The sequence below is a fragment of the Diplotaxodon limnothrissa genome, linkage group LG18, assembly GCF_057381915.1.
Source record: "Diplotaxodon limnothrissa isolate DT_005_m linkage group LG18, D_limnothrissa_male_GT1.1, whole genome shotgun sequence".
In the NCBI taxonomy this organism is placed as follows: Eukaryota; Metazoa; Chordata; class Actinopteri; order Cichliformes; family Cichlidae; genus Diplotaxodon; species Diplotaxodon limnothrissa.
Genome location: NC_140613.1, coordinates 11,126,712 through 11,153,418, shown reverse-complemented (window position 1 = coordinate 11,153,418; position 26,707 = coordinate 11,126,712). Strand labels below are relative to the sequence as shown.

General features: G+C 39.8%; 1 protein-coding gene across 1 annotated transcript in view; it reads right to left on the bottom strand.

The window, feature by feature from the left end:
* LOC146613145 (retinal-specific phospholipid-transporting ATPase ABCA4-like) overlaps nucleotides 1-26,309 on the bottom strand; it is a 43,650-nt gene extending 17,341 nt beyond the window's left edge. Inside the window, exons 1-24 of the mRNA XM_085377858.1 lie at nucleotides 26,244-26,309; nucleotides 25,924-26,017; nucleotides 25,596-25,737; nucleotides 25,360-25,499; nucleotides 24,583-24,710; nucleotides 24,212-24,409; nucleotides 19,731-19,820; nucleotides 17,114-17,351; nucleotides 16,095-16,234; nucleotides 15,356-15,472; nucleotides 13,343-13,540; nucleotides 11,683-11,888; nucleotides 8,257-8,433; nucleotides 7,231-7,453; nucleotides 6,307-6,528; nucleotides 5,591-5,795; nucleotides 5,403-5,495; nucleotides 4,741-4,938; nucleotides 4,089-4,266; nucleotides 3,621-3,752; nucleotides 3,348-3,487; nucleotides 3,127-3,264; nucleotides 2,577-2,758; nucleotides 2,274-2,379 (exon numbers count right to left, since the gene is read on the bottom strand). Of these exons, the coding sequence (XP_085233984.1) occupies nucleotides 2,274-2,379; nucleotides 2,577-2,758; nucleotides 3,127-3,264; nucleotides 3,348-3,487; nucleotides 3,621-3,752; nucleotides 4,089-4,266; nucleotides 4,741-4,938; nucleotides 5,403-5,495; nucleotides 5,591-5,795; nucleotides 6,307-6,528; nucleotides 7,231-7,453; nucleotides 8,257-8,433; nucleotides 11,683-11,888; nucleotides 13,343-13,540; nucleotides 15,356-15,472; nucleotides 16,095-16,234; nucleotides 17,114-17,351; nucleotides 19,731-19,820; nucleotides 24,212-24,409; nucleotides 24,583-24,710; nucleotides 25,360-25,499; nucleotides 25,596-25,737; nucleotides 25,924-26,017; nucleotides 26,244-26,309 (3,751 nt within the window). The remainder of the gene's footprint in view (nucleotides 1-2,273; nucleotides 2,380-2,576; nucleotides 2,759-3,126; nucleotides 3,265-3,347; nucleotides 3,488-3,620; nucleotides 3,753-4,088; nucleotides 4,267-4,740; nucleotides 4,939-5,402; nucleotides 5,496-5,590; nucleotides 5,796-6,306; nucleotides 6,529-7,230; nucleotides 7,454-8,256; nucleotides 8,434-11,682; nucleotides 11,889-13,342; nucleotides 13,541-15,355; nucleotides 15,473-16,094; nucleotides 16,235-17,113; nucleotides 17,352-19,730; nucleotides 19,821-24,211; nucleotides 24,410-24,582; nucleotides 24,711-25,359; nucleotides 25,500-25,595; nucleotides 25,738-25,923; nucleotides 26,018-26,243) is intronic.
* Between the last annotated feature and the right edge of the window lie 398 nt (nucleotides 26,310-26,707).

The following is a 26,707-nucleotide window of genomic DNA, read 5'->3' as shown; positions in this document are numbered from 1 at the left end:
ATAAATGAGCTACTTAGGAGCAAAGTGTTCCCAAAATAGCAGAAACCAACACAAGGACAAAGGAACAAAAACTGCTTGAGATGCAAAAAAAACAAAAAAACAAAAAACAAAAAATTTTATTCAAGCACATAAACGCATAAGCAAATTTACACTTCACCAGCTTCACGGGGTTGCATCTTAAGTACGTGTCCTCAGGCAGAACAGTAATAGCAAGCTCATGGGTCAATATGACCATTAAATTGGGAATGTGAAAAAAAATTGTCTGTTTATGTTCTGTTTTACAACTTTGATAAGTGGGCCAGTGATGCAAATTTCAACAAGTCCATACTTGCCAGTAGTGCATTTAAGCATATATAATTAGCATACAGGCATGGTTGAGACAACCTTCTAGAATGCAAACCAAGCATCAAAAGGGGGAAGAAATGTGATTTAATTGACTTTGATTGTGGCATCATTGTTGGTGCTAGACAAGCTGCTCTGAGACAGAATCTTAGACACAGCTGCTCTACTGGGATTTTCCCGCACAACCATCTCTAGGATTTACAGAGGATGATCAGAAAAAGAGAAAATATCCAGTGAACAACAGTTCTCTGTGTGAAAATGCCTTTTTTGTTTTCAGACATCAGCCGGGAAATGGTCAGACTGCTTTAAGCTGAAGGAAGACAACAGTCAATCAAATAAACACTTGTTACAACCAAGGTAGAAGACAATCTCTGCAGGATGCAGAACAGCTTGAACCTGCTGAGCTACAGCTACAGAAGATATTTTCTTGACACACTTCGGAACCCTTTTAGTACTAAGTTACATAATTAGTTACTGCCTATTTAACCATATCATGAAGAGAGCAAAGTAAAATTCCTTGTCTGTGCGCACAAACTTGTGCAACTAAAAATTATTGTGGCACCATAGCCTACTCGAGCATTGTTGCTGACCATGTCACAAAGCTCAGATCATCTCCAACTGCACTCACATGACCGCCGCAGCCATCAGAGCTCAAACCAGTAGAGCACCTTTGGGATTTGGTGGAATGAGACATTCACATTATAGATGTGCAACCAGTAAATCTACTGCAACTGTGTGGTGCTATTACCTCAATATGGACCAACCCAGTCCATCCCAGTACTAGCCAGGTATGCCTAATAAAGTGAGTGAGTGTATGTAAGTCATCTGAATACTGATGACTCCATCGCTGCCAGGATTATAATTATAATCACAGACAGTTCAAACATTTATTATCTCAATTGCCTTTGGCTTTGTTTCTTATATATAACAACACCACAAGCCTAGAGTCAAAAAATTATTCTTCATTCTCTCAGTAAACATAAAGCAATAATTTTGAATAAAATACCTCTGACATACATAAAGGCTGGTTTATTCAAATAATTAATGCATACCAATCAAGTAAACTTCATTTTACCAGATTCTATTAACTCTAACATTTGACATTGTTCTCATGTAACAAAATATATGGAAATTTACATATAATTACATTTTTGAAGGCAGTATTTTGGGCATTTTTTTTTTTGATAGTAATAGTAATAATACCCTTGTCCACATTCATTAAGCATCACTTATATGACTCCACTCATAGATACAGATATTGAGTTAATAACACACATATGATAATATCAGCACCAGTTACTTTATGGCTAACAGTTCAACATTGTGTTGATAGTTGGACCGTGTGGATCTGGTCTTTATCAGTTTAGCTGATTGCCTTTAAACTCTATTTACCAGTTGCCCAGTTGCTGCTAATGATAACATAAGTCAGAGCTAGCATGATAGATGAAAAGTGTAAAAGAGTCGCATATATTCTAGTGTTAAATGGGCCAAGTGGGTAAAAGAGGGTAAAACCATAGCTGAACCAAGCAGAGTCCTGAGAGTCTTGAGAAACTGGGGCTTTGCTTTAAGCCCAATGCACCAATTTTAAAATGTGCTACCTCTAATGTTGCTCTTAGCCAATAGTATTGTTACAGTGACTTCTCTGATATCCAGTGTGGTAGCCGCACCCTTATCCTCGTCCTTACCCTAAAACAAAACTTAACTTGAACTTGAAAACCGAGTTCTACTTTCCAAAACACACCTTGAAGAAGAAAGAGCGAGCCAAAATCCTTTCGTTTTCCAAAACTGTCTTCCAAAATCTACATTTTGTGTAAACTTTGTCTTCAGTGGAACAGAAAAACAAGAGAACATAGACAGACGCAAAAACAAACCAACTCCTGAGGCATTGCTCATGAGGAGGAAGATTAAAGGGATATACGATATCCACTTACCATCCAAAACTCTGTCTAGGTGCTGAAACTGATTCTGAGACTCATCTTTATATCTGGTGCAGATGGAACAGGAACACGAACAGTCTGAGGCACAGTCGCAGTTATTCTGACAAAAATAGAAAATAACACCTTGAACAATGCAAAAGAAGAAAAAGAGGATTTTCTGACTAAAAAGTGAGCAGACAAAAATCACGTATTCTCTTGCATATGTCTGTGGTAGAAACAGATTTGTTTTCTGTGCAGAAACCTGCTGAGATGAGAAGCATTACAGATGGTTGATTAAGCACAAAAGTTCATCCTCACCTCCTTCTTCCTGAGGTCCTTTATCCTCCGTACAAGCGTCAAATAGAAACCAACTCCAAAACTGTTTTTGAGGAATAGGGGGGACCCGCAGCAGTGCAGCTGCCCTTTGGAGATGATGGCGATGCGGTCGCTCAACAGGTCGGCCTCATCCATGTGATGAGTGGACAGGATCACAGTGCGGCCTGCACAAGGAGCGAGCTTTTATCAAAATCTTGGCTTGTTGTACATGAACAAAGTAGTGTGTGATACCAAAGCTTTTCAGTGCTTTTACAGCGGATGCAGAATTTATTGGTTTTATGACTAAAATTCTGTCTTTTGTTGTAGCCACCCAGTTGAATTTTCCCCTTTTGATCAGTTCTCTACAAAATCCAAGTGCCTCAGGGGAGCTGTACAGCTTCAAAAGACTTTCTTTCATTCTTCAGTAAATTCTGGAACAGTGAAAAGTCAACTTGAGGATAAAAAACACCTTTTAAGAGTTACAAAATGAAGTTACTGAGAGAGTTAAAGTGTGGACCAGACCATTAAATGTGACTTTACAGACAGCTTTTACCAGTTCTGTATTTCAGTAAGAGGTCCCAAATGGATCGTCTGGAGTAGGGGTCCACTCCTGAGGTGGGCTCGTCTAAGATGACGACCTTTGACCCTCCGACAAACGCCATAGCCACCGACAATTTCCTCTGCATGCCGCCTTTAATGTGAATAGAACAGATGTTTAAAAGAGATTTTTTTTCTCCTGCTTTCTCTCACACACAAAGAGAAACAAGCAATGACCTGAGAGGTTCTGAGCCTCATCATCTCTCTTGTGAGGCAGCCCAAGGTCCACAAGCATGTCCTCGACCTCCCTTTCTGCCTCCGCCTGGGTCCGACCTTTCAGCAGTGAATAGAACAAGATGTGCTCTTCTACTGTAAGACTGGTACAAAACACAGCAGCAGTAAGTGAGACGTTTCTGTAAGAAGGCTGATTGTGAATGATTGAATAACTTAAAAGTTACTAATATTGTTGTTGGTTGTTTAGTTGATTAAATTACCTAAAATAGAACTTACTGGTTAAAGAGGATGTTGTGTTGAGGACACATCCCCATTGACGTGCGTATAATGTCTATGTCAGTTCTAATGTCTCTCCCGTTAATATAGGCTGTGCCAGATGTGGGAGGATAGAGCCCGGTCAGGATGGACCTGCAAAAACCAGAAACAGAGCATCATAAACAGGTGTTACCAACCTTTAAGTAGCTATCAAAATTCAGTTTGAATCTAAACCAAACAGAAAGTTCTGAGTAGATCATTTTTAAAGACTTTTTAAAGACGATTGTCAAGTTTTAATGAAATACTCTTGCAGGGAGCTTCCAAAATGCATAGAGGCTTCTGTGAAAGCCATTCAAATCTGAAATGTTGCTGAATCATTGCCGCTCAGACACACTACATGAATTCCCTTTACATCTTTTCAGTGTGTGTTTTTTTAAAAATCAGTGTACTTTCTATAAGAAACACTCATACAACAACATTTCAGTTTACATTGTCGTGGTTTTTCCAGCCCCATTGTGCCCCAGGAAGGATGTGATCTGCCCATCATAGAAATTAATGTTGAGGCAGTTGACAGCTGGACGAGAGCATCCATCAAAGACTTTCACCAGATCCTGAATTTGCACCCCCATCACAAGGCCTACTGGGTCAGGCTCAAAGAACGACTGGTCTGCATGCAAAAAGAGATTGAAAATATTATCAAAACATGACAGAAATAACACAGTATCTCTCAACGTTTATTTTAATTTGATGGAATTCTTTCTGAAAGAAAGTTTCTGAGAGCACTTAGAGGAAAGAGAGTTTTTAGTCTGATTTCTCAGTATTTTACCTACCTAATACTATTTTCCCTTCCTTTCACTAACCTGACTGAGGCCTTGTCCCAGCAGTTTCCCTAATAACAATATAATTACAGCTTCTAATCAGCACAAATTTGTCATTTTCCGTTTTCCCCTGTGTTTTTCCAGTCTGCTGCAGGATTTGCATGTTTCCACCAGGTGCCCCCAGAGAGTTCCTCACGTGCAGTGTGGCATCTCTCTCCAACTGTGTCATTATCTAGTATGCCTTCTCCTTGTTTAGTCTGTGAAGTGTAGTCAAAGTTACTGTTTCAGCATTCTGAGCTTTTCTTCTGTATTTGTGTCATCACCTTCATTTCCCGAGTCCTGGCCGTCCTCCTGGTTTGGCGCTTCTTCTTGCTGTTTCAGCAGTTCCCTCTGTCTCTCCCGCTGCTCCCTCTTACTTTGGTGTTTGCAGATTTTCCTGCTGGCTGAGCCGTTACAGGTGTTTGTCTCTGGTCTGCTCTCGATATCCTTCTCTTGGTTTTCTGGTTCAGGTTTCTCAGGAACTATAAGGAATAGACAGTACATCAGCTTACTAGCATGCTTTTTGATCAAAGTTTTACCAGGCCTATAATTAAAAATCATCACCATGAAAGCGCTGAAGTTACATATTGATTTTTACTCTCCAGTTAAAAAGAAAGAAGAAAGAAAGCACCTAATCTTTTCTTTGTTCAAATAATACACTGCTTTGTTGACCCATCATATGGTTATAAGGACAGTTACTCAAAGTGCAGACACCCTATTATCTGTCTTTTACTAAGCTTTAGATTTTACTTCCAGCTCTGACACTGATGGGATGGGCTGGATGAGCCTTAACTTCACCTTATATTGACATTCAATGGAACAACAACACTATTCCTCTGGTAATAATTTGCCCTTCTAGCCGCAATTTTAAACATAAAGAATAAAGGTAGAAATTCATTTCTTTGACTCCTGTTTTAGTCATAGTGCTGCTCTGTTGTTGACTAACCTCTGTCTGCCGTTTCTGTGTGTGAGGGTTTAGGTCTTTGCCAGTAGGAGGGCTGGAACGGGAAGTAGAATGGCCGACCAATGCCATACTGTCCTAATGGGCAGACACAAATAGTTTGATTTTATTAGTAATAAGCTCATACTATCAATTAATTGCTAAAATACTGTAGAATATAAAGTAAGCCCAACCTGGGAAAACATTATCCAGATACCAGGCCAGGATACCATAGAGGACAGCATCAAAAATCATCATGAGGATGGAGGTGAGAAAGGAGTAAGTGTCTTTCTCCAAGGGGCTGGTCTTAATGTTGTTCCACTGCAGGCCCAAACCCTGCTCCTCATACCGTGACAGGTACTCTGTCCCGAAGCCAAAGGCCACAGGTGACAACAAGCTCTGAAAAACATGAGGGGTAACAAAAAACAGGATGATCACTCGTTTCATTTGTTGCTAAATATCTGTGTGTAGGCATGAAAGTCAGCTGGGTTAAATTTGCTAATGTTTACCATGAGATTTACTTAAATACAGCGCTTAACTAATTTATTAGACTCGTCATAAAACATGACAGCACAAATATTTTTGAAATCTGTTAAAAACTTGTTTAAAACTTAAAATTTTATTGTTATTTATGATGCAAAACGACTGAATTCATAGAAATTAATCAAGCATTCAACCGCTAAAACAATTCTTTCTGTTCAGAAATGGAAGTAAATAAGAGTAATTTGACATATTTATAAAAAATACACCATATACTGTTGGATTACCCAGTATATGCAGGGGGAACTACAGTATAAACTATACATTAGTAGTTTAATGAATGTGTTAAGCACTGTAAATCATATTTACTATGCTTGAAAAGCATAACTTCAGGTCTGATTTTGTACTTTAAACAAAAAAATAAACATACTGCAGCCAGTTTCATGCTCTTGGTGATGCGGTCTTGCCAGGCAAAGCACAGGATGTGAGGTAGGTAGAGGGTGAAATAAATGATGCCACTGCAGGCTGCTGCCAGGTTGGCCTTGTTGAAGAACACGCTCATCAGAAAACACTGCATGATGGTGGCCAGAGTGAAAGTCATCAGAAAGAAGAAGACAAGGATCGGGTCGCTGTAATGCAACACTTTGCCACCCTGAGATTAAAAAGGAGATATATATAGAGCATGACTATCTCTGCAGCGAGTTTTACTTTCACATTTAAACATGCACATTTAGGGTTTAAAAAAAGGTAGAGAGAGGAAAAACACATAAAATATATATGTATGTGTGTGTGTGTGTGTGTGTGTGTGTGTGTGTGTGTGTGTGTGTGTGTGTGTGTGTGTGTGTGTGTGTGTTAATATGATCCACAAGAGGGCAGCATTAAACCCTGTGAAACATGAACCCTCCGAAACAACCTTTTGGTATGGCAACCTTTACTATTCAAAAGAGACATATTTAGCAATTTTTCCATCTGTGTGGAGCCACAAAGTATTTTTGGGCCCTATAATTAAGGTCACAGTAATTAAACCTCTCAAGCATAAATTAGTTTATACGAGGATTTGGTATTTAACTGGTTTTTGCATTTTTATTACATTAATAACATGTTAACTGAGTTCAAGAACTAAATAACAAATCTACTATCAAATAAGTTTACTTCAAAACAAAGTAATGTGCCATGCAGGCCACTTTGTGCTGAGGAATCAAATTAAAACTGCTTTGATAGCAAATATAACATATAGGCCCAAGGGTCAAGCTGCAGGTTTGAATAAACATGCTCTTAAGAGCTGACAAAACACCCTCAGTCTTACTTTCAGCTTTTTTTCACCTTTTCTCACCAGCTCTTTGTGTTTTCTTACCATGACAATAGAGGTCAGCAGTACTGTGCTCGCAGTCATCATGAGGAAACTGTCGATGAACCACGTGTACCAAATGACTCCATTGCTGACCCCCATGGCTTTGAGGGTCTCTTTAAGACGGAGCTCCTTTTCCAGCACGATGCTCTTCACTGTCATGGACACAGAGTAGATCCAGGCCAGCACCATGAATATTGGGAAGCAGCGGTTCAGTGTGATCATGAAGCTAGAGTGGAAGTAGGAGAGAGGAAGGAATTAGGATTACACTGATTCTGTGATCTCTCAGCACAGAATGCATTAATCTCAATTTTAGTCAGACAAAAGAGCAGCACGTATTTCCAAAAAAAGGCTGTATTCTAGAGAGGAAATTCAGTGTAGTGTAGTACGCCTACTAGAAATTTTCACACATTTGGTTCCTCCATTGATAATAACTAGAATAGCACTAATACAGACTGCAATAAACAGCAATACCCAACTCTACGTTCAAACAAGAGCCACCAAGATGAATGGCATGAAAGCAACAGCAGATTTTTTTAATTTACCTTTTTACTGTCCTTGGCTTAGCTTTCAACAAACCAGCACTCAAGTTGGCTGATTAGTCTGAAAATGTTTAATTCATAATGTGAGTTTTCATTCTCATTCTACTGTATGTCTGAGTCGGCTTGACTGGGCTTTGAAACCTACTGAAATTCAGTTACAAAACCTGTCCACACAGAAAGAAGTTAAGCAGTTAATCACCGAGTTGGACAGTTATTCAACGCATCTATTAATAAATTAAAGCTTCATCTTAACTATACACCAATTTAGGTTAAATTGAATCAGTTGCATGGACAGTATATGCAGGAGCATCATTTTTATTCTGCAATTAATTGTATATTATTCTATTAATAATAGGTTTTGCAGCCCTCTAAAGCACTGTTACACTTTCTGATGTGCAGCAAGTGCTTTATCTATTTCTTTTTAAAGCTTTCTTAATGAAAAGACATATTGTGAAAAATGCTGCAGGACTGCAGTGACTGGTAAACTCACAGGTCATCTACGTAGCATGGATATGGCATCTGCTGGACGTAGACCCCGAGTGGCCAGTCGTTGCCTGTGTGAATTTTAATGATGCCGTGTTCAATCATATCCTGCAGGTAAGCAAAACCTCCCCAGATGTATCTCTGGTCCTCCATGGGGTCTGCTCTAGGACCAGGATCCCAGTACCTGAGAGAGAGGACACAGAAGAATGAAAGATGTCGCTATTATGGTGTTTGTCATCACATCAGAATAATATATAAGTTGTTGTAGTTGTATTAAATAATCCCGGCCACAATCTCCACTGATTTTCTTTCCACCATAAATTATCCTAAAGCCAAAGTCTTTAACGCTGTGCACACTGACTTTACTTAAGCGGATAAGTCTGACTCAAAGCTCTTTTACAATCTGATTATTCAATTGTATAGCGGCAGGAGTCCCACTGCTTCCATTACAGCCTGCTGGTGTGCTGCAAACAGCTAAATCTGCTTGTTCACCCTGGGGGATATTGACATACTGTCTGCTTATGAAAAAGAGATCAAAGAGAAAGGGGAAATGCATGTAAGAGCTACACATGGTTGGATGAAAGGGCAGGTATGGAACAGCCAAAAACCTTTGGAAGACAGCGAGAGAAGCTTTTCCTCTGGGGAATGTCACAAATCCATATAAATTGCCTCATTAAAGTGGCAGTAACAAGATTTTAAAAAAATCTAGGACCAAGCTGACAGGGATATTTAGTGCTTTAAATGATATTGGTTTTGATTTTAAAATGATATTGATGGATCTAATCAATTTTATTTCTACTTTTAATTAAGTACAATTAAAGCCCATGAATGGCTTTTGTTATTTGCCAAAGATGTTTATTATAATTGCGAGCTCTTTGTTTGGTCCCAAGATAAATTAATTTAAACAGTAAAGAGGAAGTTTTTCAGATATTTTTGGCATCGAAAAAATAAATAATTACTCCAATGAAACAAAAGCATCAAAAACATGGGTTAGACTGCAAGGACGCTTTACTTTTTCACATGTTATGCTCAAAACTGTATTTTCTTTAAACTACTGCACAGCAGGAAAAACTGTCACACAAATCTAAATGCCATCCTGTACCTCCTACACAGAGCCCACTCACACCTGGATGGGGGGAAAGGCACGGTCAGGATCCTGTTTCTTGACTTTTCCAGTGCCTTTAATACCATCCGGCCCTGTATGCTTCAAGAAAAACTGAACAGGATGGAGGTGGACCCCTGCCTGGTGGCTTGGATCTCCGACTACCTCACCGACAGACCACAGTACGTCAGGCTGAAGGACATCACGTCTGACACAGTGGTCAGCAGCACAGGAGCACCACAGGGAACTGTGCTGTCCCCTCTTCTCTTCACCCTGTACACCTCTGACTTCTGCTACAACTCTGAATTATGCCACATTCAGAAGTTTGCAGACGACACAGCCATCATGGGGTGTATCTGGGATGATCAGGAAGAGGAGTACAGAAGTCTGGTGAGGAACTTTGTCGCATGGAGTCACACAAACCACCTGCAACTCAACACCTCAAAGACTAAGGAACTGGTTGTGGACTTCGGGAGGTCTAGAGCAGGTCCACTGCCGGTTCAGATAGAGGGGGAGGAGGTGGAGGTGGTCAACAAGTACAAGTACCTCGGGCTGTGGGTGGACAATAAACTGGACTGGTCATGCAACACAGAGCACCTGTATAAAAAAGCCCAAAGCCGACTGTACTTCCTCAGGAGGCTGAGGTCTTTTAACATCTGCAGGAAGCTCCTGAGGATGTTTTACCAGTCGGTGGTTGCTGGAGTACTTTTCTATGCTGTGGTGTGCTGGGGGAGCAGCACAGCAAAGAAGGACTCATCCAGGCTGGAGAAACTGATCAGGAGGGCTAGCTCTGTGGTCGGCATGAAGCTGGACACTCTGGTGACAGTGGCAGAGAAAAGGACATTAAAGAAACTGATGGACATTATGGACAATGCCAGGCATCCTCTGCACACGGCCATAAACAATCAGAAGAGTCTGTTCAGTGACAGGTTGCTTCTCCCAAAGACAAGAACTAACAGACTTAAAAACTCCTTTGTCCCACACGCCATCAAACTGTTTAACTCCTCTCTGGAGGGGAGAGGGAGGGGAAACAGGAGGACAAAGGAGGGAACAACTAAGCTGTAGTGCCTCTTCACCTCACTGTACAATACCTTGTGCAATACTTTTGTAAATAGTCAACGGTGCAATAGACTCAATACTTGAAATGTGCAATTCACTTGTATTTTTATTTTTATTCCTATTTATTCTATTTATCCCCTTCGTATATTTTATTTATATTGTCTCTGTATTTATATATATGTGTGTGTGTATAACTCTGTAACTTCTGTCGGTGCTGTGCTTTTTTTGGAAATCGAATTTCCCAGAGGAACCCACCCGAGGGATTAATAAAGTTCTATCTTATCTTATCTTATCTTAAATATTCAGACACTTTATTCAGCTTGTTGCTAAAGCACCTTCGGCTTTGAAGCAGGGTTTCCTTGCTATGACACAGTGATTCCTTGGCTCACGACTTTCTGTCATTCTTTGAAAATCCTCTTAGTTTTTGAGGGACATTTTCAGGTCTCTCCAACAACCTACTCAGGGACATTCACAGAGCTGTCCCCAAACCACTCCGGTATTGGATTTATGTGTCTTTAGTGTAATTATTCTATTTGGAGGTGAACCTTCAACCCACCTTGAGGTCTTGAGCCCAGTGGAGTTTGTTTTCATTTAAAGCACAGAGATGGAAGATGTCTCTGTGCTTTGCTCCATTAGCTCAATTCCCTCAACCCTAACCATTCTCCCTGTGTTGGCTCTAAAAAGAAAATCCCACCCCTGCATCATGCTCACCATAGTGCACTGTTTGGGGTGCTTTCTCCAGACACGGTGCTTAGAATTGATGTCAGACAGTCTAATCTTGGTTTAATCAGACCAAATCACCTAATTTCTACTTTCTGACAGTCCTTTAGAAGAACTTTTGTAAACTACACGCAGGTTTTCACTTTGTAAGAGTTGCTCACCCAGTTGCTTAGTTTGATCATATAGTCACCCTCTTGAATCCAAACCTTTTCAGTTTAAGAATTATAGAGGTCACTCAATGTGCTCTTGGGAATATTAAATGCAGCAAAGCCTGGGCTACATTTCAAGGTCTGTCGACTGAATGTTTCTTTTTCTTCCATCCTTGTAATCAGTTTAAAGAATTTTCATAATTGTGGAGGGGGACTGAGTGCAAATTGATCACAAAAGAACATCTAATTTGAACACTTTTAGCTTGTCAGTGCAATATAAAAAAATGTGAAAAGCTTCAGGGATTTGGATACTTTCTGAGTGCAGTGGTTAAGGTACAACAAAAGCTGTCATTTAGCTTTATTTTAGGGGGTTACAAATGTTGAGTAGTCATTCATTACTGACCTGTCTTTGATCTTGTTGGTACGCTCCACCGCATCAATATCCATGCGGATCTTGTACTTGACATGCGGCGGAACACTTGTGGTCCAGGGATACAGGTCCATGAAGACCACGCCAGCCCAGAACTTGTTCTCCTCCAGCAGGTGCAAAGCCTCATGGATCATCTGGGACTCGTCTGTGTAGGCCACAAACTTATCCAGACTAACGCACTGCAGACAGAGAAACATGGAGGAGGATGTGGATTTGTGTTCATAAGAAGCAGTGAAACAGGGCGATGATTTAGCATTTAGCAAGTATAAATATTTATGTTTTCATGTATGTGTAGTTACTGATGCCTTTTAAGCAGTGGTGTTGTTCAATGTGCTGACAGAAGAAAAAATATATAACCCTTTCTTCTATAACATCTAAATCGATGTAACAGTATGCAAGTGCATGTACGATTCTAATTAGATTATGCATTAGATTAGATGCTGAACACTATAACTACCATGAAATACTGGAAGCAAATCGTGTTTCCTTATTTTCTAAGCATCTATTTTCTGAGCTGAATCCTAAATCATTGTTGTTGTTTTTATGGGTTTTTCAGTGGAGTAATCTGGCCACATGGGAAAATGTGAGCCAATATATTCATGGTGCAGTGGCAAACATAGGCATGTTCATATATGCAAGCAGGAAAGCAAAATCCATTTAATGTACACACACTAATCGCAACTCTCATTTTCTCACACACACTTGCTATATTTATTTACCACGTGTGTAATTACCATGTGAAACTCCCACTATGTACACCATAGATACAGCTCTCTAACCCCACTCTCACACTCCCATGTAGACCGTGTCTAATGTCCTCATTCACATTACTGTACAATACCCCCAGAGCACTCAAAGACAGACAAGAGATCACTTCCCATTCATCTTGATGTGAACACACAGTCACTACACAATGATGTTCTCTCAGAGATGGGCTGAGAAGAAGGAGCCTCACTGATACACATGTTCCAATAGGATGCCAGTGTGAGAAACATACCCCTGACAGAGTAAGAGGACCTCATGCTAACTACAGCAGTTATCCTATGGCCCAGTGATTACTGACAGCTATATCTAATTTGCTAAATCCCCCTGGATTGTTTGTGGAGCTCTGAAGGGTCTTGGCACTAAACTAGGAGACAAAGGGTAGATTGAGGTGCCTGCAATGATAGGGCTCTTTCCAAAATCCAAACCCTACCCCCTTTTAATCAGACACAAGAAGAGAGAGAAGGCGTGAAGGATGGATAGAGTGATTTGCCCTCTTTTATGTAGCAAGCACAGGAGTTTGTTTGAATGAAGTGCTGTACACTAAAAAAGCACTGGGTTTTGAGGGGGGTGACTCATTCCCATCTACTCTCTACTTTATCACTGAATGTACAATGGAAACAAGGGAAGGGGGTGACAGCAAACATGTTCTTGCCACCTTTCAGGCTGCTGTATGGAAGAGCTGTGCTAAGTGGTTGTGCCCTGTGTCAAAAAGCCTGGCACAGTCTCCAGGAAGAAGACCTGGGAGACAGACGCTCTTGTCTGTAGAATTTAGACAAAGCCTACCAAAAAGGCCAAATGCCTTGTCATAGGAATGTGCAAAATTGAGGAAAAAAGTAGGGAGACACAGAAATAGAGACAGGTTACTAACCTCTCCATACTGGTTGAACATGTGTATGAGCTGGTCGGTGATGTTAAAAATGTTCCTCCAGTCAAAGTTTGGCATGCCCGCCTCTCTCTCTCGCTCTGGTCCATTATAGAGGAAGTTGAGAATGTCTTTTGTGGTAAATTCAGTTCCCACCAGACTGTTGTCCATGAAATGCATCACCGTTGGGTTCCTCAGTGTATCCTTCAGTGAGAGAGATTAGAGTTACTGTGCATAATAGAAATACAGTACAATACATGCTCATGTAGAAGAAAATGTTTGATTCAGGTGGCTACATAGTAGAGTAAGGAGTAAAATTTAACATTTTCAAGGTTGTGCTGACCAACCTTATGTTAGAGGCCATAAATATGAATCTCTAAATATCAGGAGTAATTAACTGGGAACAAATTATCTATGCTAGGTAGACATGGACATAATGTGGGTGGACATAATATTCAACTAGCTAGTGCTTTTAAATGTATCTGGGGGGGCGGTTAAATAATACTAGTTATAGAAAGACTTTAAATTTGCTTTACTAGGTTTGAGGTTGCTGACTGACAGCACACACATAACCACAAACCACTCAGTCACAGAACTGAATCAGATGGTTGAGTGGATTATTCAGTACCTGACAGGTGGAAACTAACACAGGCAGCTGTAGCTGGTAGTCATCTATGAAATATCACCTGTTAATTCAAGTCACTGAACTCATCCATGTTTGGGGTCCCTTCAGGAGCATTTTTAATGCAAATGTCTGTCTTGCAGTGGGGTTAGGTTAATTGGTGATTCTAAATTGCCCATAGGTGTGAATATAAGTGTGAATGGTTGTCTGTCTCTCTATGTTAGCCCTGCGACAGACTGATGACCTGTCCAGGGTGTACCCTGCCTCTCGCCCTATGGTAGCTGGTATAGGCTCAAGCCCCCATCATGCAGCTGTGGAAGATTTTTTGGCCGCACATCTATGTTGTGAATCTGCTGTTCAACTAAATCCCAAAGGTGCTCGACTAGATTAAGTTCTCGTGTCTCCGGATGGCATTTGAGTACAGTGAAGCAACTGTCTTGTTCAAAAAAACAGTTTGAGATGATTTGAGCTTTGTGACATAGTCAGCAACAATACTCAGGTAGGCTGTGGTGTTTAATTGATGGTCATTTAGTAATAAGGAGCCCAACATGTGTCAAGAAAATATCTCTCACACAATTACATCACCACCAGGAATCTGAAATGTTACGAGGAAAGATGTTGTTTATGCCAATTCTGACCCTACCATCTGAATCTCACAGCATTCATCAGAACAATCAGATCAGGCAACATTTTCCCAATCTTCAATTATAATGTTGGTGAGCCTCAAATTGTTGCCTCAGTTTCCTGTTCTCAGCTGACAGGAGTGGCACCCAGTGTGGTCTTCTGCTGCTGTAACCCATCTGCTTCATGGATTGTGCAATTATAGATGCTGTTTTGCAAAATGTATTATTTGAGTTACTGTTGGTTTCCTATTTGATTGAAGTAGTCAACACAGCATTTTCACCCAGAAATGCTGTAAACACTAGAGATGGTTATGTGTGAAGATCCTGGTGAATCAGCAGTTTCTAAAACACTCCACAGTTAAATACTACTCTTCTTCAATCTGATGCTCAGTTTCTACTTCAGCAGGTTGTCATGACCATGTCGGCATGCCTAAATGCATCAAGTTGCTGCGATGTGTTTGGCTGATTAAATATTTCCAATTACAAACAGCTGAGCAGGAGTACTAATAAAGATGCCAGTATCAGCAGTGTATATATATATATGGATGCAGCTTGCTAAAAAGCCTGCTAGCATTAGCTGCTTTTTTTTTTGTTTTTTTTACTTTATTTTATTATCCAAGTAATGAAATGAAGGGCTCAAAATAGGATTTCACAAACTAATGGGTGGATTCACAGTGGCTGTGTCCATCTCTTTATATAATGTCAGTGGTAGTAAGGAGAGTTGATGTGCAAATGTGCATTAAATTAGTGTGCAGGAATGTGCAGTAATCATACCCTGATCATGTTCATCTGAACGCTGTTTTGGAAGAAAGCCCAGAGTTGAGGTCCCACCTCTTCCCAGGCCTTGGCCATATTTTGGAGCCTCTCTAGCTCCTCAAAGGTTGTGTTGGCCTGGACAAACACAAATACACACATCCTATGAAAGTTGAAAAATATTTCCAGAGTAGTACAACAAAAGCATATTTAACACACAGCGGTCGCGTTCTGTGCTAAATACACTGTCAATAATGAGTTTGGTGGAAGTGTCAGTTGTTAAAGGATAGTGTCAGTTAAAAAAAAAAAAAAAGGAGAGATCAAAAAAGTCCACTAACACTTTATCTAAGGTTTAAGCTGCAACATACAGCGGATAACAATGGAATGTTACATTATGTAATTTGGCTACATTCAAAACGCCGCTCAAAACTCTCGAAACCCCACTCTGTTTTGTGTCAGGAGGATTAAAAGAGACATAACAGATCTGTTTTTCCTTCCACTGCCGCGCCCCCACACTTACACTGAATTCTCTCCCTCCTCTTCCCATCCCTCACATTGCATCACATTACCCCTCACCCCCATCACCGCCACCATCCCTTTGCTTTCCTCTGCTTCTTTAGTCAGCTCATTCCAAAGGTGGGTGGTTGGTTTGTATGCATCTACACTGATACTGAGTGTTGAAAGAATCGCAGAAGTGGGGCAAAAGTGAGTTGGAAAAGGGAGAGAGGTGATGGGTCAGGCTGGAGGTGGTCTCACTCACACTCTTTAATATCTTGCGGGCTACGGGGGAGTCGGGGGTGTAAAGGATCTTTCCCATCAGCAGGGGCTTGACTGAATTCCACACAATTTTCGTGACAGGGTTGGACTCCAGGGTCTGCATCAGGGCATTGCAGAAGGGAGCTAGGGGTAGGGAAAGATGAAGAGAATGAGAAACAAATGGTATTCATATATAATAATTTTTCCTTATGGCCTCCATAAGTCTCAAGCATTCAGACGTAATAAATGATCAACTAAAGAATCTTAATATTAAAAAAAAATAGCCAACCTTCTGGAACAAATTTTGCCTTTTGAGGCAAACTCTGTCCAAATGATAACTGAGTGATCTAAACATCTTTCTTTATGCTTGTGAAATTAGTTCTGTCCCACCTTCTCATGCTAATGAAAGCAAACGACATGTAACAAATACACAATAAGCATAGGTAAAGACTGCATTTGCATAAATAGAAATAAATACGTGAAGTAAGAAGGTGTGTTTTTCTAATATTTAACTATATCTGACTGGTATTTTTTTCTTAAGTCACACTTTAATTACAGCACATTTATTTCTTGCTTCATGTTGAATGAAACTATATGATGAAAAGCACTGAACGAGTGAAACTGAATGGCCGTTGTAGTATTTTCTTTCCAGGTCAACCAGTCACTTCCAATCTAAACTTTTCATTCCAAATGAAAGAGAGGTGTTTGCAGGTTGTGTAAGCGTGAAAATGTATAACTCTGTGACATTTGGACAATCTGAATGTCACAGCAGGCATCAGAGCTGTGACATTTTCATAAGTATGTGTTGTGATGCAAACTTGTGATATTTTTTACTCGTTGTTTTAGATTTCAAAAAAGTCATACTATAACTACTTGTGGTGTCTGCAAAACACTATCATATATAGCGCTATCATATACAGCAGGTACAGGTATATTTCTGTTTCTGTGATTTTTATCTGTAACAAGTACAGTCTTAATACTATATTTGAGTAGAGTATTTTTTAAAAATCCCTCTTTACTTACTGGTAGTATCATCATAGGCATAGTTGTGGTTTTTGGTGCCATTGACCCCCAGAAACACCTTATAATTGTTGTCTTCATACCAGTTGAAAGACAGGACCCTAGAGCCCCCACCCTCAGGATATCCACAGAAGAGACTTGACACGCTGGACATCAACTGGGTGAAAGAGGAAGGACCCCCAGTTTGGAACAGGGAGGACACTGCCTTCATGAGCTCCTGAGAGCTCTCCTGCTGCATCATCTGCGCAAGACAGAGAGGCCCAGTTAAACTTTTAAACAATCCGATAGTCTGCAGCCATGAGGCTGTATCTATACAGCAGTGCTTCAATATTAGCATGCTAACATGGTCACAGTGAACACACTCTGCAATTAGCACTAATCACAAAATGCAAAATACAAAAAAGGTGAGCCCAAATCAAACGGAAATTGGATTTTACTGGTGGAAAGGTCAACAAAGCAGAGCACATCCTAAAAAGTGAGTTCCCTGTAGAAAATGAGATACTGGTAACACTTTACATGAAGTAAAATATGTGTAAACTATAAAATCAAATTCAAATTCAAATTTTATTTGTCACGTACACAGTCATACACAGTACGATATGTAGTGAACATGATTAATAGCTTATATTTACAAGTTGGTTACTCGGATAACACAAGTCGGGAAATAGGATTTACTATCGTCAGAATAAACTAGGATTTAAAGCACCTTTAACCTATAAACTAGAGTTCAATCACCTCTGTCTAATATACAGTACACACCCCTAACACCAAATGGTTTATATGCTGTATCTCAAACCCTGACTGGCTGTTAGTTTTTAAGTTTTATATATTTTTTTGTCTGGCGTGTCTGTTGATCATTGCTGAGAAGTACGACCAAACATTTTCTGGCCTACAGCAGGATGAGTAACTATTAGGTATTGCTGGAAAGTGTAAACAATCCATTTTGAGTTATTTGACCTTCATCAGATAATTATACACAGATCAGGGATATTTATGTTTGTCATACTCATTCATGCCCTGTGAATTTTTAAGTATAAACGGTCACAAGAAAACAATAGCTTAAAGATAAGCAAAGAAGTTGGACAGAGCTGAGCTGCAAGGTGGATTAAATATCCTCCTATTGAGAGAACAAAAATAGCTTCAACCAGGAGAGCAATTCTCCCTGCTACATGTAATTTCCTCTGTGAAGATAATGAAGGAGGCCATCAATAATTGTATTGCATGTTGCTCCTACATGTTGGTAGGACTGAGTTCCTCCGGGAGCGTTTTGGTTCAAATCATATTTGGATTTATTAGCACGGGTCATCACTGATTTGGCTCCAGAGGTGAGTGATGAAAATGGCTCTTTGATCGTTTATGACTCCTACTCAAAGCTACCTTTTACATGTGGACACGCGCAGACATAAGCATGCTACAACACACCCCTCATGTCTGTCGCGCTCACTCCCTCTTCCTCTGTTTCCTTATGTATTATTTCTCGCACAGAAACATCCACACACACACTGAACTGAAAGGAAGAAGAGGTGGGTAATGAGAGCTTTTGGCTCGCCTTTCTGTCACCACGGTGATACGAAGGTCCCACCTACAGGATGTGTCACCTCAAAAGAATGTCCCTCTTTTCCTCCCTCCCTCTACCTCCCACCCTCCTCTCTCTTTCTCTCTCACCCCTGGCTAAGGTGATGATGGGATACGCTCTCCCTTGGGACAAACCGTGAACGTGCCTAAACACACATCTCAGTCACAGTGATTTGTGTGTATGTGTTGCCTGATAAACACATTATTCTACTCTATTGTGTTACAATGCTGTTTTATACTGTTTGTGCTTTTTGTTATATATAAACCAATGCATCCCATTTCATTATGTTCTACCGTATTTGTTCTAGTCGACTCTCTTAGTTTTATTCTATTTTAGTCTAATATTTTAGATGTGTAATAACGTATCAGTGTTTCTGTGTGGCTGTGACTTGTTGACAACATGTCAGCATACTATGTCTCCTTCTTCTGACTTTAATTGAATAGTGATAGTTCTTGAAAGCTGATTTTATTATTTTTTATCATCCATTTTCTTTTTACTTTTTCAGTTATTTGTTCATTGTTTGATCTGTTGTACCAAGTGTGAAATAAATAAATAAATGAAATGAAATGAAAATTATCTTCTCATTCATACATTTTTTTCTTTCATTTGCGCAAGTGTGTGTATATGTGTTTACATTTCCATTCCACGTGTGTTCTTCTTGTAGAAAAAAAATGTAATCTACAGTATCTACTGTATTCTCTTCAACCCTGTTCTATTCCATTGTAGTTAGTGTTTCAGATCCATTCATTTATAATGCATGTGCATGCATATACATTACATGTATGCAGATACACAACAGGCATATTTTTAGCTCACAAAGCACTTGCAAAAATGTATTTTTTAACACATACTGTACGTGTAACCCTCACAGTATTGAGCACATCATTCAGCTTCTTCTGGGAGCGATTCTTGAACGGGGAGCAACGGAAGAGGCGAGTTTCCTGCATGACTAAAAATACTAGTGCCTTTGATACTGAGGGCTTGAGAAGAAGAAGAGACTCAAGGAGCAGAAGAGAAGGGATGGATGACATTTGGACTACTTACATCTTGGATCTTCGCTGATGTTGCCTTAAAAGCCTGGCCCCAGAAATGCAGGTCAATGCCCACGGAGCTTCTGTCCAAAACCTGAGGCATCTAGGGGGGAACAAAACAGGAGATCTATTAAAGTAAAATGAGATTATTACAGATAAAGGGGGATTTAAACACAACTGGTCCTTTGTTCTTTTATGTTATAACCATTACTGCTCTTTTTAAATCATATAATATCTCAGCTTGTGACTTGTAAATTCATATCTGGTCACAAGTGATTTCCAGGAAACTTCCAGGAATTTGAAGCAATACACTACTGGGCAAAACCACATCAAACGCACAGAAAATGCCATATTTTTTTTAACCTGTGCTAAACTTGAGATCCACCAATTGTTTGATGTGGAACTACGTATTATAACTCCCCTACGCATCCTTCAGTGGCATTATCTTCTTGAGAAACCATTAACAGTAGGTGTTAGGAAATGACTGGTCAGGGCAGGAGTGCTGAGGGTAAGGAAACCAGGAGTGCCAAGACAAACACACACACACATGAGATATCCTTCTTCTCGCATTCTTCGTGCCTGAATTTCAATGAACGAAGGAAGGAGGGAGGCAGTATGGTGAGGGGGATAGAGAGAAAGCAAGGGAGTGGGAAGGGAGGGCACTGAAAAGTTGATGCAAGAAGGGAGTCAAGAGTGTAATGATGGGAGGACAGCCGCTATGAGACCAAGGTCAATGTGGTAATGGGCATGATGTGCGATGGAGTTAACGAGTTAAATTAAGAGATCAGATTTCCCACACATAAACTGTCTATCCATCCATTCTCTTATGCTTATCCTTGTCAGGGTCGTGGGGGGGCTGGAGACTATTCCAGTTACCATAGGGCAAAAGGGGGAATTTAAGGTTCTAGGTCAGATTTTTCATCTCTAAGATATTTGACAACATACATCTCTCAAGTCTAAATATAGGGTAGTCTCTAATTGACCCTAATTTGCAAGCTATTTATAGCAACTTCTTCACTATTCCAAGGATTTTCTTTTAAAAAATGGTAATTAAAGCCACAGCAACACTGTGAAGATGCACTATTTGTCAGGTTTTTAGCAACCATATAAACCAGGTTTGCTAGAAGCTATGTTGACTCAAAATATATGTATGAGAAGTGGCATCCTGTCTTACAGAATACCACAGAGTCTGCAGGCAGGCTCTAAGCCCATTAAAGAAACAGGCCAAGAAGGATAATGCCATGTAAACTCCCTCAGCCAATCACCTGACTCACCCAGGCTGAACAACACAGACATATGATAAAGAGAGAGTACAACATTTACAGCTGGACATGCAGTGAAATGGAGTTTTTGACATTGATATCATATAAATACGATGCAATTTATAAGATGGAAGAGTATGGACAGAATGACTAATTTGATTGTCAATTACAGTGTCAGTTACATATATTCCAATAGCCAGGTTTCCTGTCTCAACAAACAAATCTTTTGTTACACGTTAGGAAAAAGATTTTTCCTATTGCGTAAGCTAACACTAGTTATACACTGTTAGCTGTTTAATAATGTAAAAAAAAGTTCAGGTGCATTTTGTATATGCGAAACTTATCATTTCAGATGAGCGTGAGAGTCCCTGCTGTTGTTTTGTGGATCTTATACTCTTTGTTTCACTATTTGTGTGTGCGTGCAGAACAAGGAGACAAGGGACAAAAATGAAGATAACATTTCTTGAGTTGAGGATAACTTGCTCAAATAATCACAGGTGAATACAAGTGTTATTAAAAAAGAAAGGGTCTGTTTTAGTCCCAATATGCTTTTAAGATAATCGAACATTTCTAAAGAGAGCCAGTGCCTAAAATAAAACCAGCAAACACTTCTACAGACTCCCCTGCTAGAGCCAGCTACTGGGCCTCACGTGCAGCACTGATATCTATGCAAACCTCGACATACATGTACAGTTTCTACAGAGAAGATTTACTGGTATTGTAGCACTTTTGAAGCTTTTGGAGGACAGTACCAATTCAGCTCAGTTCAATTCAATTCTGGTTTATTTAGATAGCACCACATTTGAACAACAGTCCCCTCAAGGCCATTTATAGAATAAGGTAACAACTGTACAGTATTCTGGAGAAAGCGCCAACAACCAGCCCCCTGTGAGCAAGTGCTTTGCAGCAGTGGAAAGAAAAAAAATACTGCCTTCTAACGAGAAGAAAGCTCTGGCAGAACCAGAGTCAAGGAAGTGCAGCCATATGCCACAACCCGCTGGCGGGGGAGAAAGAGAAGAGACGGGCAAAACACACACTAAGGGAGAGAGTAGACAAAAATGTAATGACATGCTGCAGTGGTATACAAACACATGGTGAGTAAGAAGAAATGAGTGGGGAAGTAGTCAGTGTATCACATGAAGTCTTGCAGTTGTCTGAGCTTACAGCAGCATAGATAAGGAATGGTTCAGAGACACCTATTCCAGCCCTAACTGTAAGCTTTATCAAAAGGGATCCTAACCCTAATCTTAAAACTAGAAAGTGTGTCTGTCTCCTAAATCCAAAGTGGGAGATGGTACCATGCGAGACGGGGCTGATAGCTCTCCCTCTACTTTTGGAAACTCTAAGAGCCACAAGTAAGCCTGCAGTCTGAGAGTGAAGTGCTTTGTTGCAATCAAATGGTACAATGAGGTCCTTTATATACGATGAGCCCTGATTATTCAGAGCTTTGTATGTGAGGAGAAGGATTTCAGATTAAATTGTGGATTCATTATGAAACCAGTAAAGAGACGCTAATATGAGAGAAATGTGATCTCTGTATGAAGTATGATCTGTTAGTACTCTTTGGATAAACTTGAGTATTTGCTGGGAACATTTAGAACAAATTCATAAAAATAAATGACAATAGTCCAAATTACAATAATCCAGCCTAGACCTAATAAATGCATGAACTATTTTTTTTTATCACTCTAAGATGGGATGTTTCTAATTTAAGAGATATTGCAAGCAGTCCTGCTTTCTTTCACATGTGTTTAATGTCCACACTATCCAACATATCCTGGTCAAAACTGCCTCCAAGAGCTCTCACACTTTTGCTGGAGGCCAGTGTAATGCCATCAAGGGTATATGTCTGGTTAGACACCAGGTAAGATCCATTATTTTTATATAATAACTTTGTTTTGTCTTAAAAAGATTCCCAGTGTTTAGCTAATTGATTTGTGTCACCTGGCTTCACTGAGAAATGAAGCTGGGTATCATCTGTAAACCAATGGAAATGAACACAGTGGTACTTGATATTGTTATTGCCTAAGGAAACCATGTACTGTATAATGTAAAAAGTATTGGTGCCAGCACAGAACCCTGTGGCACTCCATGACTAAATGCCAGATGTGAAGACTTTCCATCTTCCACTACATCAATTTTTCTGATCCCGCAGCTAATATTAAAAAGTCCATATAATAGGTTTGTAGATGAGTGACTGTCTGGTCTGCACCGACTAAATCCAGGTTTGAGCTGTATTTATTGGCCAAAATTTAATGAATTCTCTCTGAAAACGTCTTGCAGTGAATATGCCTGAAACAGTCGGAAAATACACAGCAGTGTGTGTCTCTAAAACTGTGTAGGACAATTTTGCCTGAGTTTGTGTTATGGTCTTGGGTCAGTGACCCAGGGTTTTGGAATTTGTATTACTATTATTATGATTACTATTGTTCTTGGGTTTATTTATGGCTATGACTTCTAGTGTTATGGTTTCTGTTTTGTACTTCCAGCACTCAAGTTCTTCTCTGTTCTGCAAATTCTAGTTCTTAGGTTTACCTCCTCTTGTTGCTGCATTTCTATGTGTTTTGTTTACACTTCCCTGTTGTGTCATTATGGGTAATTGTGTCAGCTGTTTTCCAATGTGTGTTCACTTTCCCAATTACCCTCCAGTGTACTTAGGTCTCGTGTTTCTTACTGTTAGCTGTCTGGTTGTCTGCTTATGTTCTCTCCCATAGTCACAGCCAAAGTAAAGGTCATAGTTTGACATCTCAGTTTGAGTCAAGTCACTGTTCAGTTTCGTTCCTGTAATCAATCAGCAGCTAAATAAACGGTCCGCTATTGGTTCGCATCTCAGCTCAGTTTCCCTCTGTGTCTGCGTTTGGATCCACACCTCTCTCTCTCTCTCTGCACGATTTGCCTCCAGAAATTGTGACAGTTTGGACCCACATTTATCGCTTCAGGTTTAAACTGTGAAGCTACCAGACTTTGATAGATTAAAGTGCTTACAAATATTAAATAATATATAATATAAATATGTACACGACTTAATGCATTAATACATCCTGACATTCCAAAGCAGAGTAAATATGCAAAATCAATACAGTAACACAAGAGATGCTCATCGATATCCACCAGTCTTTCAATAGAGAGCAGTGCGTGGATGTGGGAACCAACATCTGCAGTTAGACATACTAGATCATCACCTAGTGATATGAATGATGCACCACTGTATAAGTTAAAACAAGCTACTAACCAGCTTAAAGATCTTGAAGAAGTCCAGATTAGCATACAGGACATCCTCTATCCTCTGGAGCCTTTGCTGGCTCAGGGCACACATAGCATTGCGGACCACATGCAGTCCCATGCGAGTGGGGAAGAACAGGAAACGCTCCAAGAGGGCCTGACTACATGCTATGTCTTTCAGCTGCAGGTCTGGGACTCCAAATGCAAACTGCAAAACAGCATCAAAATATTTGTATTCATATTCAGTAAGTTACTATAATGTATATAATGTCTTTTTAGACAAGTGCAATTGCCACAATCCAGGTAAAGCATGGTTTTAATTTTGATTCTCTGCAAAAATTCATCATTAACCTCTGCAAAAATCTTTCTAAAAAGATGTACCTGTTCAAGTCGTATTTGTGCATTGACAAGTTGATAAACTATAGACTCCGAGAGCCCGGCATCTCTTAACAGGAAGGCTGTGAGAACTTCATCATCCTTCAAAATATCCTCCACCTTCAGCCCGCGACCTAAACGGAAAATCATGAACAGAGATAGCGAAAGGTCAAAATCAGCAAAAAATAACTTTGACCCACTGCGCTGAGGAAATGATTCACAGCAGAAAAGATTGACACAGATTTTCAGAGAAAACGCAGTGAGGAAGGGTGTTTATGCACATTTCCCTGCCAAAAACTAAAGCTAATTTCTTAGGAAGAAATACTGAGAACACATTTCGGGTATGCCTTTGGGCCTAGTCATAAAAAACGGCATGTGACTCAGCACCATAATGTGCAAATTACCCAGGATTAAAAGGCCAAAGTGAAAAATAGTGAAGGGAAGTTTATAAACCACCATGGAGGAATTCTTTTTGTGTAGATGTCATGTACGTACTTTTTAAAGCAAGTGGCAAAATCTACAATAAAAGATATTTTTAAAGCCTGCATCCATGCAGCACTGAAAATGTATAACGTAATTTACAGAAATTGGACAAAATAAATAAATATTTTTATAGCTACTGTTTTCTGTTTATGTTAGGTTAAGAATTAATGTCTCTTAAAAGGAAAATTATTAGCACCTTTGGGTTCACATCTGTCCAGAAACCTTGTTCTCAATAGTCATTTTTTTGTCAGCTTATTAATAAAAACGTCTACTGGCCACTTTCCTCTTTTTTGACTTCACCTGAGACTGCAGACGGATTGTTGCGTAAAGTTTCCATGAAGTTTGAGAATGATGACATTTCATGCCAAAGCCTGCCAAGCTGTTGGACCTCCGTGTCATTGAGCAGAAGCTTTTGGATGTTGGTGTAGAATCGCGCCAATCTGGAATAACCCCCCCAAAAAACACACAAAAAAAACATTTTTTTATAAGGTTAAAAGTGGTTTTTACCAAGTTTAAAAGAGCTGAGTTATGCTTACACCGAGTTATTATAATTGGAAACAACGCCTGGGGATTCTCCTCGGGTTGGATATCTAAAGCAGGGATTGTTGACGTTGCAGAAGATGCCCTGAATCCAAGGGAGAATCCCTGTAGAGGGCAGCGCCTTGTTGGGGAAATGACCTAAAGAAACACAGACTACGTTAGAGGCAATGTGAGAGGTTGTGATTTGATGTTAACAGAACTGTGAAAGGGTAAAGGGATACTATTTTTACAAGGAAAGAAAGGAATTTCAGCAAATACAATTTTGTCTTTTTCTTTTCTTTTCTAATTTGAAAACTTGATGCATAATTGGCGAATTCTTCTTACACTCATGTTGTTGGTACAGTGGATTGGCTTTCCTCAGCCACACCAAACCAATGAATAGCAACACTGGCCAGAAGATCTCCACCAGGAAGCGGATCTGGATAGACAGATGTGATGCAGTCATACACCGTGAAGTATGAGAACAACAGAAACACAACCAAAACAATTGCCATGGGGTTTGAACATTAATATATATACATATATTATACATATATATATGTATGTATATTAATGTTCAAACCCTATGGTAATTGTTTTGGTTGTGTTTCTGTCGTTCTCATACTATTTATTTATATATATACAATATATATAAAAAGTGTTACCTTCTGTCTCTTTCGAAGAGTCCAGTTTTTCCACAGTAACAGGCTGACTTGAGAGCCAGTCTTCATTGCTCTGCAGCTCAACCCCTGGAAGGGGTCATCAGACTTTAATAAACCTGTAGATAACATAACTCCATTAGTGATGACATTTACTACAGCTATTTCGAAGACACGAGACAAACTAGATCAAATTATTGGAGTTCAGAAAGACCCATATGTGGATCTAGCCCTAAGAGCACGTCTTGTCTTGGGCTGGATTTTGTCTTGTGCTCATTTCATATCAGACTTATATTTGAACTGGTTTATGAGAGGTTTTACTACAACTGCAGATAATTAATTCACAAAACACACAGAACCCTGACAGGCTCCGCAAAACCACTGAACCTCTATTAATTAATGCAAAAGGACAAATTTTACCTGCAGTGGCAATGGGTGATGTTATTAACTACCATATGTGTTAACAGACA